The sequence below is a fragment of the Mus caroli genome, unplaced genomic scaffold (genome assembly GCF_978045245.1).
Source record: "Mus caroli unplaced genomic scaffold, Mus_caroli_1 scaffold_8, whole genome shotgun sequence".
In the NCBI taxonomy this organism is placed as follows: Eukaryota; Metazoa; Chordata; class Mammalia; order Rodentia; family Muridae; genus Mus; species Mus caroli.
The window spans coordinates 49,631,724-49,648,995 of record NW_028227263.1 but is presented as its reverse complement, the minus strand read 5'-3'; the positions used below and the strand labels follow the sequence as shown (position 1 = coordinate 49,648,995).

Genomic DNA, 17,272 nt, shown 5'->3' with positions numbered 1-17,272 from the left:
GGGATATGATCTCTACCAGTTTTATAGAACGGCTGGACTTTGGGAAGGAGAAATGTCTTGCCCAGCTTAGAGACAGAGTTTAAGTTAAATCTGGGCCCTCTGTACCTAAGTCTTCATCTCTTGCCTTAGATACTCTTCCCATCAAAAAGAGGTCTCCTTGCCAGTATCTGCCTCCTTATGGCAAGCAGTAGTATAGAAAGTTTATTTATAAGGCCATCTCTTTCTTTGTGCTCATTTCATACCAGCCACTGAGCTTTAAGTTGGCCAGGATTTGTAAGACCCCTGAAAAGGTAATTGTGATATTGAGTGTGATGGTGAGTTCAGGCGAATCCAGAATAGTCATGAAAATGAACCTCTGGATATATCTGTGAGGGAGTTTCTAGAGTAGGTCAACTGAGGCAAGAAGACCCGCCCTAAGTGTGAGCCCACCACTCCATAGGCTGGATTTCCTTGACTACATTAAAAGCGGAAAGCTGTCTGAGTACCATCATGCATTGTGTCCTGCTTCCTGACTGAAGATGTTGTGTGACCAGCTAGCTACCTTAAGTCATTGTTGCTGTAAGCTCCCACTAACGTAATAGACTGCACCTTTGGACTGTAAGCCTAAACAAACCCGTCCTGCCCTAAACTACTTTTGGTAGGTTATTTTGCCTTATCAACAATAAATAACAAATATACTAGTGTTACTGTTAATAACACTGCTGGATGAGGAAGCACAAAGCTAGGAAGGATTTTATCAGTACTCACCCTGTTGTTTAGTGAAGGGCAAACTCCAGCCAGAGCTGGCTGGGTGCAATCTTTCCTAAATGTGCTAATCAGGTTTCTGTCACTGTGACAAAAATGCCTGATAATCAAGTAAAAGAAGTCAGGCTTCACTTTGGCTCACAGTTTAGGAAGTTCAGTCCATAGTCACTTGGTTCCACTGCTTTTGGACCTGTGCCAAGGCAGCACACTGTGGTCGGAGCAGGAGCTGCTACGTGATGGCTGCCAAGAAGTGAAAGAGAGGGAAAAGAGTCAGGGTACCGTTCCCTCCACCCTTCTAAGATGTGTCCCAAGTAAACAAATTATTTGTACTTAGTCTCGCTTAATAAAAGGCCAACCATGTCCTGATAATGCGACAGGATGGGGACTAACCCTTAAACATATGGCCTTTGGGGACATTCAGGACCCAAAGCCTAACGTTAAGCACGGTGGTTATCTGAACCCTGCTTTGCAGTCATGTCTCTCAGGACAAACTGTAAACAACAGGAGGTCAGGATCTTGTCAGTATTCTCAACACAGGGACAAACATGTATATTAGGTTCTTGTGACTACTGCATTGAGCTACTGTGATTAAAATGAAGACAGAGCCCCCAAGGAACACAGAAGTGGGGGCTACAGCTGAAGCTTCCCAGGAAGATGGACAGCCAGGTCTCTGGGCTCCCTTCCTTCTGTTTCCATTTCCTCCCCCTTCTCTTCCACTTCTACTCACTCCACAAAGCTAAAGCCAAACCCTAAAGTCCATTTCTATCACGGACCTCATTCCTCTTGGTTCCATACCCTTCTGGACAAGGACCTGCATCGGCTTACCCCTCCCAAGCTCTCTCCCAGGGGAGCAGCCTTCACACAAAGTGGGTACACTCCCGGCCTGTGTCTGACCTCTTCGCCTTGTATTTTACCTGGTTTTTCTTTTGCTCAAAGTAGAAGGGAGAGGAAATTTAACTTCTTTAATACAGTCCTTAAAATCGTCAAAGCACACTTTTCTTTCAGAATCTACAGGCTTCTAAAAACAATTCAGGCTCTTTGGCACTGGGTAGGCACCAGCTGCCCCAGGCCAAGTTCTTCTTGGGTCTTGGTTCCCGCTCTCTCCCCAGAGCCTTGCTCCTCTTTCCCCCTGCTCAGGAAACTCTCTCCCATCTTATCTCCTATAAATGGCTTTTATTTCAGCGGAGGCTGTCGCTGCATTTTATCCCTCTGTTTGGCTGGCTCGCAGAAGCAGTACATGGCAGAGTCTTGCCTGCAGAATGCTCATGCTGGTAGTTTATGATTCTTGTCATCCAATTGCACTTGAGTTTCATGGAATAACAGGTGGAGATGCATTGGAAATTGAGTGGCATGGGTTTGAAGGCAGAATGTGCCATCAGTAAAATCATGTGGGATTTGGAATAGGACCAGGCTCTATGGTCAAGCCTCAACCTACCCATTAATACTCCTAATAATAGCTTCCCTTACAGAACTGTTTCCAAATACACTTGAGTGCATGTGCATAAATTGCCCAGTATGGTGGCTTGCATTCAGTATGCACTTAATAAAGGAAACATGAGAACTTTTATTTGTTAGGCATAATTAGGTCTAAATTAGCCAAGCAGTTCTTAACCTCAAACAAATTCAAGTTTAGGGGAGAGTTTATATGGTCCTCACGTTGGAGTCAGTCTCTTCTCTGAACAGTAGCTTCCTAAACTCCCTACCAGACAGCATCACAGAGCAGCTCCAGGCCTGCATCCAGTCCAGAGCTTGCACACAGTCCTGACAGTCTTCCCCATGTGTCCTGTGTCCCAGCTAAGGATCCAAGAACCTTGCTATCCACTCGGGTCCCAGCCACCATGCATGCAGTCTGCTAAGAACTCTAGTCGGTGTGCGTTAAGGTTAGAAAGTGATGAACTTGCTGAGGAGGTGACCCAGGAAAGTCATCACCAAGGGTTCTTGAGAGCCATTAGGAGGAAGGAAACTGAACAGAGACTACTTGGCACCCAAGAAAGAAACCACACAGGCATCCATGAAGAGCCTTCTGTAAGCCTGGTAGTAAAGTTGTTCTGCACTCTCACTAGAGAGGAGGAGTGCTGGGGCAGAGAGGGCAGGGAGTGAAGCAGGGGCACAGGCAGGGTCCAATTCTACGGGCTCGCTGAATATCTTACCAATTTTTGGATTAGAGGCCAGGGACACAGGTCAATGAGACACTTGGTACACGATCGTGAGGACCCAAGTTCAAGCACCACCACACATAAAAAGCTAAGTGTAGCAGCCTGCACATGTCACCTTAGCACCGGAGAGGCAGACACAGGTGTGTGGGGGGCCCTCTGGCCAGCCTAACCTAATTGGCTAAACTAAACTAACCCAGATCTTAGTGAGAGGACTTCTCTTTAAAAACAAGGCAGGGGGCTCCTGAAAAATGACACACAAAGGTGACCTCTGACTTCCACACATGCATGCACATGCATGCCCTAGTACCTACTTGTATACACACACACACACACACACACACACACACACACACATATCATCATATATGCACACAAACCCTGGATTAAATTCTTTCAATGTACCTGGACTATTTTCTTTGCTCTCCTATCTATCTGGCCTAGGTCCTTTCTGAATTTGGATGGAAACTTTCCAGAACCCAGATTCAGATTCTCTAAGATCCTCTTCTCTTCTCTTCTCTTCTCTTCTCTTCTCTTCTCTTCTCTTCTCTTCTCTTCTCTTCTCTTCTCTTCTCTTCTCTTCTCTTCTCTTCTCTTCTCTTCTCCTCTCCTCCTCTCCTCCTCTCCTCCTCTCCTCCTCTCCTCCTCTCCTCCTCTCCTCCTCTCCTCCTCTCCCCCTCTCCTCCTCTCCTCCTCTCCTCCTCTCCTCCTCTCCTCCTCTCCTCCTCTCCTCCTCTCCTCCTCTCCTCCTCTCCTCCTCTCCTCCTCCTCTCCTCCTCCTCTTCTTCTCCTCTTCTCCTCTTCCTCTCCTCTCCTCTCTTCTCCTCTCTTCTCCTCTCTTCTTCCTTCCTTCCTTCCAGAGAGGAAGGGATGAAGAAAGAAAAATGAAAGAAAGAAAAAGAGAGAGAAGGAAGGAGGGAGAGGAAGGAAGAAAGAGAGAGAAAGAAAGAAAAAAAGAAAGAGAGAGAGAGAAAGAAGAAAGTCATAAAGCATGTAAAAGAAAATAATAGTTGGATAGATTGAGCTGATAAGAAGCTGAAAAGCTCTGTATTAAATGAAGTCACAATTGACAGCAAAATGAACCAAATGCTTAAAAAAAAAAGCTGAAAGTAGCATCCGAGTTAAGAAAAATTAAAGCTTCGAACATAGCCACTGATTAGTGCTAAATTTTGAAAATGGTAATTCAACTTTATTTACGAGGCAAAATATAATTACATTTAAATTTGAGGGAAGAGAATTTAATTCTTATTAATGACAGAAAGACGGAGCAAGATGCTTTAATGCCAGAAAAATTGTCTGATGTTCATGGATGGAAGAGAAAATTAGATTCGGCGCTGAGCATTCTCCCCTGGTACAAGTCTCATTTGTGTAGCCAGAATTGTTCTCTCTCTGAGAAACATTACCTTCTCAGCCCAGAAAGCACAGTGCCGACAGCCAATTAAACATCAAAAGGAAATCATCGGGCCGGGCTATTTCTGTATAGGTATGTTACAAGACGGGAAACTCAAGGTTAGAATTTCACTGGAGAAATAATATCCATTGAGACTTGACATTTCCCATACCCCTTCCCAAAGCCAGTGACAGCCTAAGACTCAAAGTTCAGAATAATAAATATCGAAGAGATTGACATTGGCAGGGAGGAGAGTGTGATGGCAGAAGCAGAGAGGAGTCCACCAGTTGCTTGGGAAGTAACAAGAGATTTACACAGAAAGAGATGGTCAGGTCCTAGCACTTAATCAAAGACTGGAAAACTGAGCCCAGACAGGCACACTGCTAAATACCGCCAGAGTTAAAGGTTGATAAAGCAAGAGCTGGCAGCTTTGTAATTTAGCAGAATTTCCCTCGACAGCCCTGGAACATTTTCTATCAGAACTGGAGCCTTTCAGTATGCAAATATAAGCCCCCCCCTGCAATTGGACTTCAGAGTCAGGCTTCTGTTTGGATGCTCTGGCTGACACTTTGTAGCAAATCTCCAGTCAGCTTCCTGAATCAAACTGCTGCTACTATAACTTGTAATTTAAAAGAAGAAGAAGAAAAAAAAGAAACCTGTCCTTTGAATGGAAATGTTACATTTTAACAGAGCCCCTTCCCATATGTGCTTCATGATTTATTCAAACAACTCTGTAAGACCCTGACAGGGCAGGTGGTGCTGTTCCCAGGAAACCGGGGTTCAAGGAACTTGGGTGAGTTGCCCAAAGATACTTTGGGGAAACCAAGATTCAAAGCCAAAATCCTCTGGCTCATATTTTTCCCTTATACAACACTTTCACTGGCAACTACCAAGGCTTGTGCTAAAGCTGGCAAGACAAGGCAGACATCAGGACTGTGCAATGCCAATCAGTTCATGTAGTGCCTTTGCCATGAACCATGCATCTTACTCTTGTTTCCCGTAGCCATGATAAAATACCCTGACAAAAGCAACCTCCGAGAGTAAGGGCTTATTTTAGCTCACAGCTCCAGCTCCTAGTGCATCAGAGCAGGGAAGTCAAGACAACAGGACTAAGAAGCAGCTAATCACATCATATCAACAGGCAAGAACAGCAGGGAAAGCACACATGCCTCCCCGTGCTCAGCTTGCTTTCTCCTTTTCTTTTTATTAGATATTTTCTTTATTTACATTTCAAATGTTATTCCCTTTCCTTGTTTCCCCCTCTGAAAACTCCCTACTCCCTCCCCCTGCTCAGCAATCCACCCACCCCCTGGGGTTCCTGGCCCTGGCGTTCCCCTACACTGGTGCATAGAGCCTTCACAGGACCAAGGGTCTCTCCTCCCATTGATGACCGACTAGGCCATCCTCTGCTACATATGCAGCTGGAGCCATGGATCCCTCCAAGTGTACTCTCTGGTTGGTGGTTTAGTCCCTGGGAATTCTGAGGGTCCTGATTGGTTCATATTGTTGTTCCTCCTAGGGATGGAGGAGAGATGCTCGGTGGATTAATAGTACTTGATATGCAAGAGGACCCAAGTTCAAATCCATAGCACCCACATTAAAAAGCCAGGAATGGCTGCTCAACCCTACATCCCTGAATCACTACCAGAGTCAGAAACAGGGCTTCCTGGCCACTAATCTGGCTCCCAGTTCACCGAGAGACCCTTGCGGTGCCAATCAGTTCATGTAGTGCCTTTGCCATGAACCATGCGTGGAAGAAATACGGTGCAGTGATAAACCGGGACACTTATGCTCTCCTCTGACTTCCTTAGACTCGTGCACAAGCACACACTCACACACACACATGTATATCGCACATATACATACCACACATATACAAATGCTGGTAGTAAGTCGGAAGATGGCGTAGGACCTCTATGAAGTTTGAAGTACCTAGGAGACATGCAGGTGGCAGTACCTAGGAAAACTAGATAGATGAACTCATGAATAAGTGGAGGAATTAAGCCTTTACACAAGGAGACTGGAGCTAGAGGTCTTTGAAAGATTTATCACCTATCTCTTTACTTCCTTAGGCTCTCGTGGAGGAGTTTGGGATGAGGGGTTTCCGGCCCCAGTCAAAATATGCAGCCTGGTCCTGTTCTTTGGCTTCTCTGCTCCCTGGCCTTTCCTAGTAGTTTTCCTGCCAATTCAGACACCATTCAGAGTCCTTTTCTGGGCTAGGTTTGAAGGCCTCTCTAATCAGGAAGCCAGATATCCTCCAATTAAGATGAATGTCAGAGGCTTACTGCTTCTTGCCACAGGTACTTTGTCAGGACCTGCAATCTGAACCCTGGGGAATAGGTGTGGAGGCCTGCTCTGCCTGTGCCCTAGGTCTCTAGTCTCTGCCTGGTCTGGGGGCTCTCCAAGCTCCCTGAGTGAGGTGAAAGGCCACTCGATTTCCACAGCTCATTAGCTTTCTACCTTCTTGGTCTATGGAGCAGAGCCACGACCTGGAGCAGTTCTGGCTGGAGGGTTTGGGGGAGGTGAGTGGTTCAAGCTTGGCCTTGATGTCCAGAGGAGACTAATTACTGTAGGGACAGCAGAAGCTCGTTCTTGTACCTTTTTCCTCTCATGGTTTCTTCCAGAAACCTGCACTGAGATAAAGCAACCATCTGCTCAGCTTGCAGGGAAGGAAGGCGGGGCTGCCATGCTCGGGGAAAGATAGTTTGCTGGAAACCCAAGGAGATTCTCACCCCTGGGAGAAAAATGAACTGTACTCTAATAACCGACCATGTGCCAGGCAGGTGGCTGGCTTTGTGCTAGTTTGTGCACATGGGTTCCTTGGAGATGGGTCTAATTTTATATTATCTCCACATCCCGAGCTTCTAAGGCTATCATGAACATAGTAGGTGCTTGGCATATTTTTGAATTAATTGTAAACTTCTGGTGGAGAGTTGTCATTGTCACCATCCTATAAATGACATAGATAAGGCTCGGAGGTGGGCAGCATTCGTTCCCCATAGGTAGGAAGTAGTGAAACACCCAGCTCCTTACATGACTGCAGGCCTTCACGCTGTTCAAAGGCATAGAACTTTGGAAAAGTATGTGGCCCACTATGGCCCTCTAACTTGGCAACACAGAGATATAGCAGAAGGCACATTTTCTGTATGAGACATTAGTCTGTGATGGCAGGGTCCTTGAGGCACTATCTGTAGACTAATGGCCCTGAGAGAAGAGTCCACACCGGGGTGTATCGGGGTGCCTGGAACCTAGATGAGACTTCTCCCAGCCAGGATTGAAGAAGGAGGATCCATGGAGGAGCTGGAGACAGAAAGCACGTGTTGACTTGAGCCTATGCAGATGGACCACAGGAGGCCCACATGGGAAGAACCCATGCAGAAGCCTAGAGAAGGGACACCGAGTACAATGGCTGTTCTTTTGTAGCCATTTGCAAAGAAGACTCTATGTGACTGCTTTTCTGAGGCAGCTAACAAGGTCTTGCTCAAGTACTGGCATTTACAGCACCTTTCTATAAAGGCAAGGCACTTTCTTCCTTCTTGCCTGCCTTCCTGTCTATAGCACCGCTAGAAGATTTCTGGGGTGCCTTCTCATGCTCTAACCACAAAAGCTGCTCCCCAGAGTCCTCAGCTCTCCCTTCCTTGACTCTCCATCCACTTTAAGGGGATCTCCTGGTGATAACACGCCACCTACAAAGCACCTTCTGCCGTCCCTGGCTTGCCCACCTTCAGTTCCCACCCATCCCTTGGTCCTCAGTCTCCACCTGGCTGCCTTCTCCACCACTCACTGATTCCCCAGTTTCTGCATCTCTCTTTCATGCCCACCTTGCAATCCCCAGACACTCCCCAAGCAGTCACTGTCTCTGGACACACAGCTGGCTTCTGCCCTCTCAGTTGCCAGATCTCATCATGGGCAAGATGGGCAGCCTCTCTGCCACATCCTGCACTTGTCGCACTCCCCACACTCTGAGAGCTCTAATGTGCAGTCCACAGAGGGGCTACCTCAGTGTCCACACAGATTCACTGCCATTCCACCCGGCAGAGCTTTTTGCCTCCTAATTCCTGAGGACCAACACCATTGCTTAAGTCCTCCTGTGTTATTCTGGATGGTCCTTTACATATCCTGTGCCCCACACACCTCTCTGCCTGTATTTCTATGCCCACCAGAGATACTACTCACAAGGCCTGTCCCTCCAGTTACACTTCGGATTCAGTGCTTGCCAACTGTTCAAAGTCACCTCAGTGGAATCCAATGTCCTTGTTCTCTTCCTAGCTTCTAATCTCCCTTCACTTGGCTACTTTCTAGGATGCAAGCATGATGGATTTTCCATTTAATGACTGTTTGCTCCATAAAAGGTGGGAAGAATATAAAACACCGTCCTTGGACTTCATATAACTGGCCTATAGCCCCAAGATCTTGGTATCTATACCACATACTGCCTAATTTTTATGCAACTTTTGAGAAAGCTGAGGCATAGAGAGATGAAGCAACTGGATCATATGGTTGGGGTGGGTGGGTGGTGACATGCTAAATGATGAAGTAGCCGAGTAGACAGACAGATGGTCTGATGTTTGGGCAGACGGATGGGGGGGGGGGAAGCAGAAGAGAAAGGGCTCAGTGTACTGGGGTTTGGGCTAGGGTGAGGAAGCAGAAGCCGTTTCCAGTTTCAGCACTCAGGTTGTTTAACTCAGGCAATGATCTACTAAACAAGTTATACTCACAAAACCCTGTCTGATTGCATCAGGGACCTCACTTCAACCTGATCCCACAGTTGATGGACCAAGAAAACCAGGCTAGACAGACATCTTTCATTCTAGCCAATAAACGGTTGAGCAAACAACTTCATCTGCCCAAGCTGTTTGCCCAACTGTGATATGGAAGTGAAAAACTGTCCTGAGGTATTAATGAATCAAAGGGGGTATGTGTGGGCACCACCAATAACTTGGGAACACTGAGGACACTTTGTCCCGTCCTCATTTTGACTCACATGCTGGCTAGTGTGACTTAAACTCTCCATCTGCCCAGATCTCAAAGACAAGTAGTTAAACAGAAAATGCTATCAGGAAACATTATCCCTCTATGGAAATAGCTAAGATCATTCTCCTAACCTCAGGTCCTAAGCAAAATAAAATCATCTTTATTATCTTATCAATGCTCAGTAGAGACTTATGAAGACTTCCTAGAGGTCACACGGGTCAGACTCAGTTTCTACACCCAAGGAATTTCTAAACCACTTTCACCTCATTTTTCTCATTCCGTGGGAGTTTTCAGGCACTTGCGGAGGGTGCATTCTCTACCCCCAGTTTTTAATCAATGTATATATTTCCGAATAGACGATACTCTATGAGGAAATTATTCATAAATCTCTCCCATTAGGGCAAAGGCACAGCCTCACCTTCCAGCTTTTTTTAATGAACAGGATTGCAAAGTAAGTCCAGACAAATTAAAACACAACTGTGATAGGTCCCAGGTTTCATCTGGGCTTGTTTGAGGATTAGTGTTTAATGAGAGGAGCTTGAGGCAATCTTTCCCTGATGTCCACACTTCTGGGCATAGTTACAAATAACCAACTCTTACATCTTTTCTCATCCTGTCACCTGTTCCTCGTATGTCCACTTCCTCCCATGCCATGAAAGATGGCAGGTACAGAGCAGGAGCTGGCATGAGGGAAGATGGGCCTACAAGCATATGGACTAAGCCCTTCAACAGTTACAGAGCTCACAGGGGTTGGAGATGGGTGTTTAAAAAGCTTATCTCCCAAGAATATTGAGCCTCTGTTTGAATGTATTTGGTGGTAATTTTTTAATATCATGGCCCTGAGATGGGGTTGAGCTAGCAGACATGCGTCTCCTCCAGGAAGTGATTTTAATATCTCTCTGTTCATTCAACAAATCTTTATGGGAAAGCCATACTGCACCATACCTGTGCCAGTGTCAGAGCCCAAATAGATAAAACCTAGACCCCTCCATGCTTCTGGAAACTGCTCCCGTGTAGCTTGATACCATTTTGACACAATTGTGCCCAGGCTCTCCATCAGTCAATCCTGTTCACAGTTGTTTATGTCTGAGTTTCTTGTGTGGGCCATTTTCTTCAGTTCTACAATTTACCCTGTGCGAGCATCTCCCCAGTTCAGAAACGAAGAACAGTGGCTGAGAAGGGTTAAGGACTTTTTCCAAAGGTCCACAGCTGGGAAGTTGGGTAGTCACATCCAAAACCAAGCCTGCCCTATTGCTTGTGGATCACAAAAGATTTCTCCTAGACCCTAGGGTCTTTCAAATTCAGGCAAAAAGTTTTGGTTCTGATCACATAAGAGTCCAATAGCCATGAGCAAATGTTCTCTTGCATTGGGTGTGAAGCAAGCATTGGCATTCCCTTTTATCTTTTGACATTGCTACATTTGCCCTGTCTCATTTCCTTTTTTATTAAAAGCTAAATAAATAGAACGTGTGAAATTTGTCATGTTCGGACTATGCCAGCCATAGATTCTACGCTAGGGTCTTTACTTTGGGGCATGCCAACTCATTTAACCTGATGGACGTAGGTTACATTGTCTGTGATGCTGGAATACAACTCCTAGGGGAATGGAGAGCAAGGTCTGTCAGGCTTAGCTCTTCAAGCCCACTGTCAGTTTTGCACTTAGGAAGTTACCCATGCGAGAGTGAGTCCTGCAACACTCCCTAAAGTGGCTGAAGCTCCCCCACCCCACTCTCATTTAGAAAGAAGAAACTTGAGGTTTAGAAAGGAGCTGTGACCCACTTTCATGACGACCTTTTCTATTATGTAAATGGCATATGAGCTGTCAAAGCACATTCTAGAGCATTGTCCTGTTTGGTTCTCACCAAGCACACTGTGAAGCTTTATCTGCTTTAATGTCAAGGCAGAATCTGAGAAGGAAAAATAAAACAGTTCCTTTTATTTCAAGGGCAAAAATAATAAATAAAAAGTACTGAGGGGGGAATAGAGACTACAGTCTGAAGCCACATGGTAAAGTAGCAGCTCAGGTTTCTACTCCCATCATGCACTGAAGGTCCCTTCCACTCGGTCAAATAGGCTTTCCTGTGTTACCATCAGTTAGCACCCCATAAACATCAAGGTCACCCGGTTTGGGCCCCTTCCATTAAAATGTACACAAGCTCACAACCAAGCTTGTAAAGGGCCATGGAGGGTCCAGCAGGCACCAGGCAGCTTTAGAGGACAGGAGACCATGCTCAGCACAAAGAAGAAGGTGGAATGCTTAGGTGGTCAGACCAAACTCTGCATGCAGGGGCATCCTGGGGGAAACCCCACTTCATCTCATGGATCCCAGGACTGGACCTGGATGTGACAAAGAAAAAAAAAACCCTGGGACCAGAAGTGGGTAGGAGGGGTCTGCTGGATCTCTGAGGAAGGTCTCCCCAGGACATGCATCTTGTTTATTCTGAGGCTCCATTTAAAGAAATGCCTGCTCTGCAGAACTCCATTGTTCCCAGGATGCTAAAACAAGGAAAATGCACGAGATGCCTGTGAGACCTTACCAAGCATCCTCAGACTCTAGCTCTCAGAAGCCACATCTCTAAGGACAGTAACAAGATATTCTTACTATATTATTGTAAGAATTAGTGAGAAACCATATGTGAGTGTGCTTTGGAAGGTGTAAAACTTCGTAGAAGTGTTAAATCAAAAATACCTTTCCCCCACATTACCTCATTTGATCTAATACCAGGCCTGTGAGAGCAGGGAAGAATTATTACCCCCATTTTACAGAAATGCCAAGTGAGGCTCAGCGGGTTATATAATGCAGTGCAGTTTATCCAGTCAGTAAATGGCAAAGCCACAGGTAAATCCAGAGCATGTCTCCTCCTTAGATGCATGGTTTTAATCCATTGTAACTAAGCAAAGAAGTGCAGACATTAATAACGGCTGTATATGAATATATGTGAAGCTACATATACTATATGCATATATTGAATAATCTTCAGCATGCCAACATCAGTTTGTACTCTCTTGGGGCAGACTTGTATCTTATTGGCCTGTATATTTCAGCACTAGGCACAGGGCTCAGGGTAAGCAAGGATGGGAGATCACTAGAAGTGAATCATGGGAATTCACTGATGCTGGGATCAGGCACTAAGTCCCCTGGGCAGTGGGCTTTCAGCGTTTCCACCATACAAAGGATGGAAAGGAAGCTCAGAGTAGCCAGAGGAGCAGGTCACCAGGCTGGCAAGCCTGAAGTCTGCAGTCAGCACTGCCTCCAAACTAATTAATAGCAGTCTGAAGTGAAGCCCACATTCTGTGTTCATAACTCCTGCATCTGGAGATTGGATCACTGCAGATTGGGAACGGAAGTTGTATCTATGCTGAATACAGATTTTTTTTGTTTTGCCATCATTCCCTAAACAATATTGCAAACAACCATAAATACAATTGTTTGGGTATGACACGGAGGTAGAGATGGTTTAAAGTATAGCGGAGGTTAGGAGAGCGTGTTGTGCTCTTTTATACAAGGAACTTGAACATCTATGGATTTTGGTATTCAAAGGGATAATGGCTCTGGAACCAATCTCCTTTAATACCAAAGATGACCTTACCTGAAGCTAAGACCTGAAGGCCCATAGGCAACTGCAGGGGAAAACCCTCCTTTTCTTCTCTTGGCCCTTCTGCTGCTCTTTGCCCTGCCGCCTGAAACCCAGCTGCTGCCTTGGCCCCCGCTGCTCATGGTCTCTGGGTTCACATCTCAGTGCAAACAGAGGGCTGTTCGCTGTTTACTTTCATACCATCAATTGCCACTTAGAAAAAGTGCTGGGCAAACCCAAACTAAGTCATTCTTCTCTCCCAGGGTGCTCAGCCAGCCTCCAGAGTGACCAGGAAGCACAGCCCTTTGGCTGTGTATAAATAGATGGAAGTGTCAGAGATACAACCTAACCCAGGACTGGCAGGGTCAGGAGCCTGAAGATTACTCCTCTTTGACTTTAGGAAAGCCCAAGATGTCGTCTGAGGGAAATGCTACCCCAGAGAGCTGCTGGATGTGTCATACTGAGTTGTATAGTCCCATCTTCTAGAGATGTTAGACAAACAGGCATGCTGGACATTCAGCCAGGCTGAGAGACGTATACATCAACTTTCCATGCTCAGGTGCCTGTCACATGGAGCACCTTCATCTGTCTATTATTTAATGAGCATCAATTCAGGAAAAGAGGTGATCAGAGGAAGGAGAGGCAGCCCCAGGTTGCTGCTGAGCAGAGAATCACCTTCTGATATGGGGTGGGAAGAAGCAAGAGGTTAACCACCAGTGAATTACAGACAACTTCTTAGAGGAGGAGAGGCCTTGAGCCTTGTACCTGCTGGTTGTAATGTGTAGCAGGGAGGGTATCGTAGCATAGAATCTGTCTTAGAGCCCAAAGGGACTTTAGACATTATCAGGTTCCCCCAGAAGTAGATGAGGAAGCTGACACCCAGGGAGAGGAACTAAGTGACCCTGGGGTCCCAAGACCAGTGACTAAGCAGGCCAAGACTTCACAAGCCTGTTTGAACGCCCAGTGGGAAGTGAGCTGCCTTGCCCTCCATCTTGAATTACTTGAGGCCTTCTGTGCTCTGCTCTTCCCTGAGTACTCACCACCATCTACAGAGTAGCAGTAGGCTGTTCTGGAGCAAGGCTTCACTGCTCACATCCTCCAAACCAAAAACTGTAGCTCCGTGGGTCCAAGGGAGCATCCTACATAGTCCCACAGTGCAGAGGCCCCTGGATGCAGCACAGATCCTGTCTCTGTCTCCAGATGACAACCGTTTCTGCCCATCTGCAGCTGCTACCCTGCCTGCCCCTGGACAGCCAAGAGTTGCCATGTGTACTGCTTGTAGCCATGATCTCCATGCTGAGGTGGCAGCTTGGCAAGATATCTGTGTAGGAAAACAAAATAGATAGCAATTCTTACTGTGCTTCTTAAAATTTCCAGCTCTTTGTCTATGATGATGATGATCATCATCATCTAGGTTGGTAATAAAAGTCAGAACCACTGAGACTCAATTTTTTTTTCTGGTGTGTGTGTGTACGCTTGTGTGCATGTGTGTGAATGTGTGTACTCTCCCTGTTTTATCACTCTCTACCATATTCTGTTATAGACAGGATCTCTTACTAAACCCTAAGCTCACCTCTTTGACTAGACTGGCTGTCTGGGCAACTCTGGAACTACAGGCACTTGTAGCCATGCCCAGCTTTAATATGGGTACAGGGGTTCCAAGCTAAGAGTGTTGAGCTTATGCGGCAAGCATTACTGTGCTGTCTCCCAGCCCTTTGCCATTCCCTTAGCAAAAGTTCCTAGAACGAGAGCAGTTTCTAGACCAGCAGTGCCTCTTACAAGGGAGAAATGGGTGGAAACAGCTTGACACTGGCTCTTCTTTAGCCCAGTTGCAAAGAAATTTAAATTGTTGGAATTTTCACATCCGTTGGAAAACTGTTAGCCATGAGTCAGTCAAGTCTAGGCCTCCATCAGGGCCCTGGAAAACAAGATCCTGGGGTATGTGTGCTGCACAAATTTCCTCAAAAGCAGTTGCAGTTTAGAAACCTTTGGCTCTCCGTTTTCAGTAAGCATGAAGCAGCTGCTGGCTTGGAGCCCAGGGGACTTGTGAATCGTGCCCTGTGTGCTTTGCACCCACACAGACCAGCCTTTGTGAAGGACAAGGCGGCCTCACTCTGGCCATGAGGTAGCCTCCTCCCCCAGCTGTTTACTTTGGAACTAAAAGCTCATTTAGATGGCAGTAAGGGAGAGCATGAAGCTGAAGGACAGAGAATAAACCCAGCATCACAGGATAAACACTGTTGGAGGACAACACCAAAAACCCTGTGAGTGTGTGCTCTCTCTCTCTCTCTCTCTCTCTCTCTCTCTCTCTCTCTCTCTCTCTCTCTCTCTCTCTCTCTCTCTCTCTCTCTCTCCTCTCCACTGGAGTCAAGGCTGCAGGGAAATGCCATGGAGTCCTTGCCAGGCCCACATGCAACTTCATTTGGCGACAGGGACTCACCCTCGCTTTGTTTTCACACATAACTGGTTTTTAATTAAATCTGACTTTTTCTCACATCTGTTCAGAAGGCCGGTCCCCTTTGGAAGTGGCAAGCACAAAAGTAGGGACAGACTGGCAGTAGGGAAAAGCAAACAGAGTGGAGCTGCACAATCCCCCTCCCCTGGTGAGGAAGCTCGGGCTGGCAGGCCTCTGCCAAAGGATTGTTCTTCAGGGTCATTGGCTGGGGAAAGTACTCTGCCAAGCCACTAGAATCCCTACCGCTCACAGAGCCTAACTAGGTGGCCAAGTGTGACCCTTGTTCCCAGCAACAACTGGCTTAATAAGCTTTTGTTCTCTCTCCTCCCACCCCCACCCCTTGGCCCTTCTTTCTTGCCCACAGAGATCTGTGCCGCTGACTGTGGTGGCCATGGCGTCTGCGTAGGAGGCACCTGCCGCTGTGAGGATGGTTGGATGGGGGCCGCATGCGACCAACGGGCCTGCCACCCACGCTGTGCAGAACACGGGACCTGCCGGGACGGCAAGTGTGAATGCAGCCCCGGCTGGAACGGAGAACACTGCACCATAGGTATGGCGGGCACCCGTCCTGGGGCATTCGGGTTGCTCTCAAGACATTTCCAGGGCAGCCTGGTTCTCCTCCATTGCATGTGGATTGGCACCAAAAGTCCTTTCATCTGATGACATTATGACTGGCTTTTCCTAGACCTGAGTTGAGTTTAAACGCACCATCTGTCATTTTCAGCACACGTCCTCCCAGTTTGCATTCCCCAGGTGGCACCTAGCTGGTTAGCAGGTCTTGCTGTTTAGCTGGTCCTGAGCTAAATGCAACACTGCTCTTTGCCCAGCGATGAGTCAAATGGCAGCAATGGGCAAGCGCCATCGCCTCTCGGAATCTGTTTCCTCACCTATAGGATGGGGAGGATAGTGAAAGAGTTTGGCAGAGTGGCACACGGTGGAATGCTCCAAACATGAAGCCATCATTGCATCCCCTGGCTATGTAGCTCCTAGTAGTAGCAGTGGCTCCTGAAGAGGCCTCTAACCTTGGCACAGAGCTCTCCTCCAGGGCCCTTAGGCCACATCTGCATTCCTCTTTTCCTTGCCCCAGGCTTCCATCCTGTCTGCATCTGTCTCCTTTCTCCTCTCTGGGGGCTGTTCCGCACCAGTCCCTGCTGAAGCAGCACCATCGGCAGCTTTAAAAACAAGCTGATCACTTCTTCCCGTCTCTCTGCCTTTCCTGCTGGCTTTGTTGATTTTAAACACAGCCAGACGTTTCGCTTGGTTTATTATCCTGGAATGAACACTCACCAAAAGCTCTTTATTAAATCAACTGCTTTGTGTACTCGTTTTAACTTCTTCCCTTTCCTATTTTTCTTTCTTTCTTTTTAAAGAAAGGGTTTGCAATCAGATGGTAAGCACATGGCTTTTATAAGGCAGAATTCCAGGTGCCTCTCAGCATAGAAACTGACCTCTTGGGTCTCACAGAAATGGCAAGAAAAACCCTAGCTTTTGAGAGACAAAGGAGTTTTAAGCAAATGGTGATACCTTGCATCCGTTCTTTCTGTTTCGCCATTACTTCACATCGTTGGTCCCTTGCAATATCACCAAGTCAATAAACAGCTATGGAACACATTATATTTATTAACAATAATGGCTCCTAATTTTTGAGTATTTACGATGTGTCAAGCACTGTGCCCAAGGCCTTAACTGCATTATTTTACACTTCTAACAATGCAAAGAGGGATGGATTATTTTCTTTTTCTCAGAGACCTGAGAGGAAAGGTCATCTAACATTTTAAAAACAAGAATTAGAAGCTTGATTCCCCCCCCCCTTTCCAGCTGTTTGCCCTACAGCCCTTACAGATGGTGCCCAGGTGATCCAGCTCCAGTCCTGTCCAGATGCCCAGAGACCGGGCAGTTTGTCTAGTATGGCTCAGAGTCCTCCCACTTTGCTTCAGCCCACATTCCTCACATATCCCCTTCAGATTCGTGATACAGCGTT

The 17,272-nt window shown here is 46.7% G+C and overlaps 1 protein-coding gene across 2 annotated transcripts in view; it reads left to right on the top strand.

The window, feature by feature from the left end:
* Window positions 1-17,272, top strand: part of Tenm4 (teneurin transmembrane protein 4) — a 703,400-nt gene that overhangs the window by 573,978 nt on the left and 112,150 nt on the right. For both annotated transcript variants that reach the window (XM_029479435.2, XM_085841517.1), the window contains one exon: window positions 15,656-15,841. In XM_029479435.2, coding sequence (XP_029335295.1) covers window positions 15,656-15,841 — 186 coding nt within the window. The remainder of the gene's footprint in view (window positions 1-15,655; window positions 15,842-17,272) is intronic.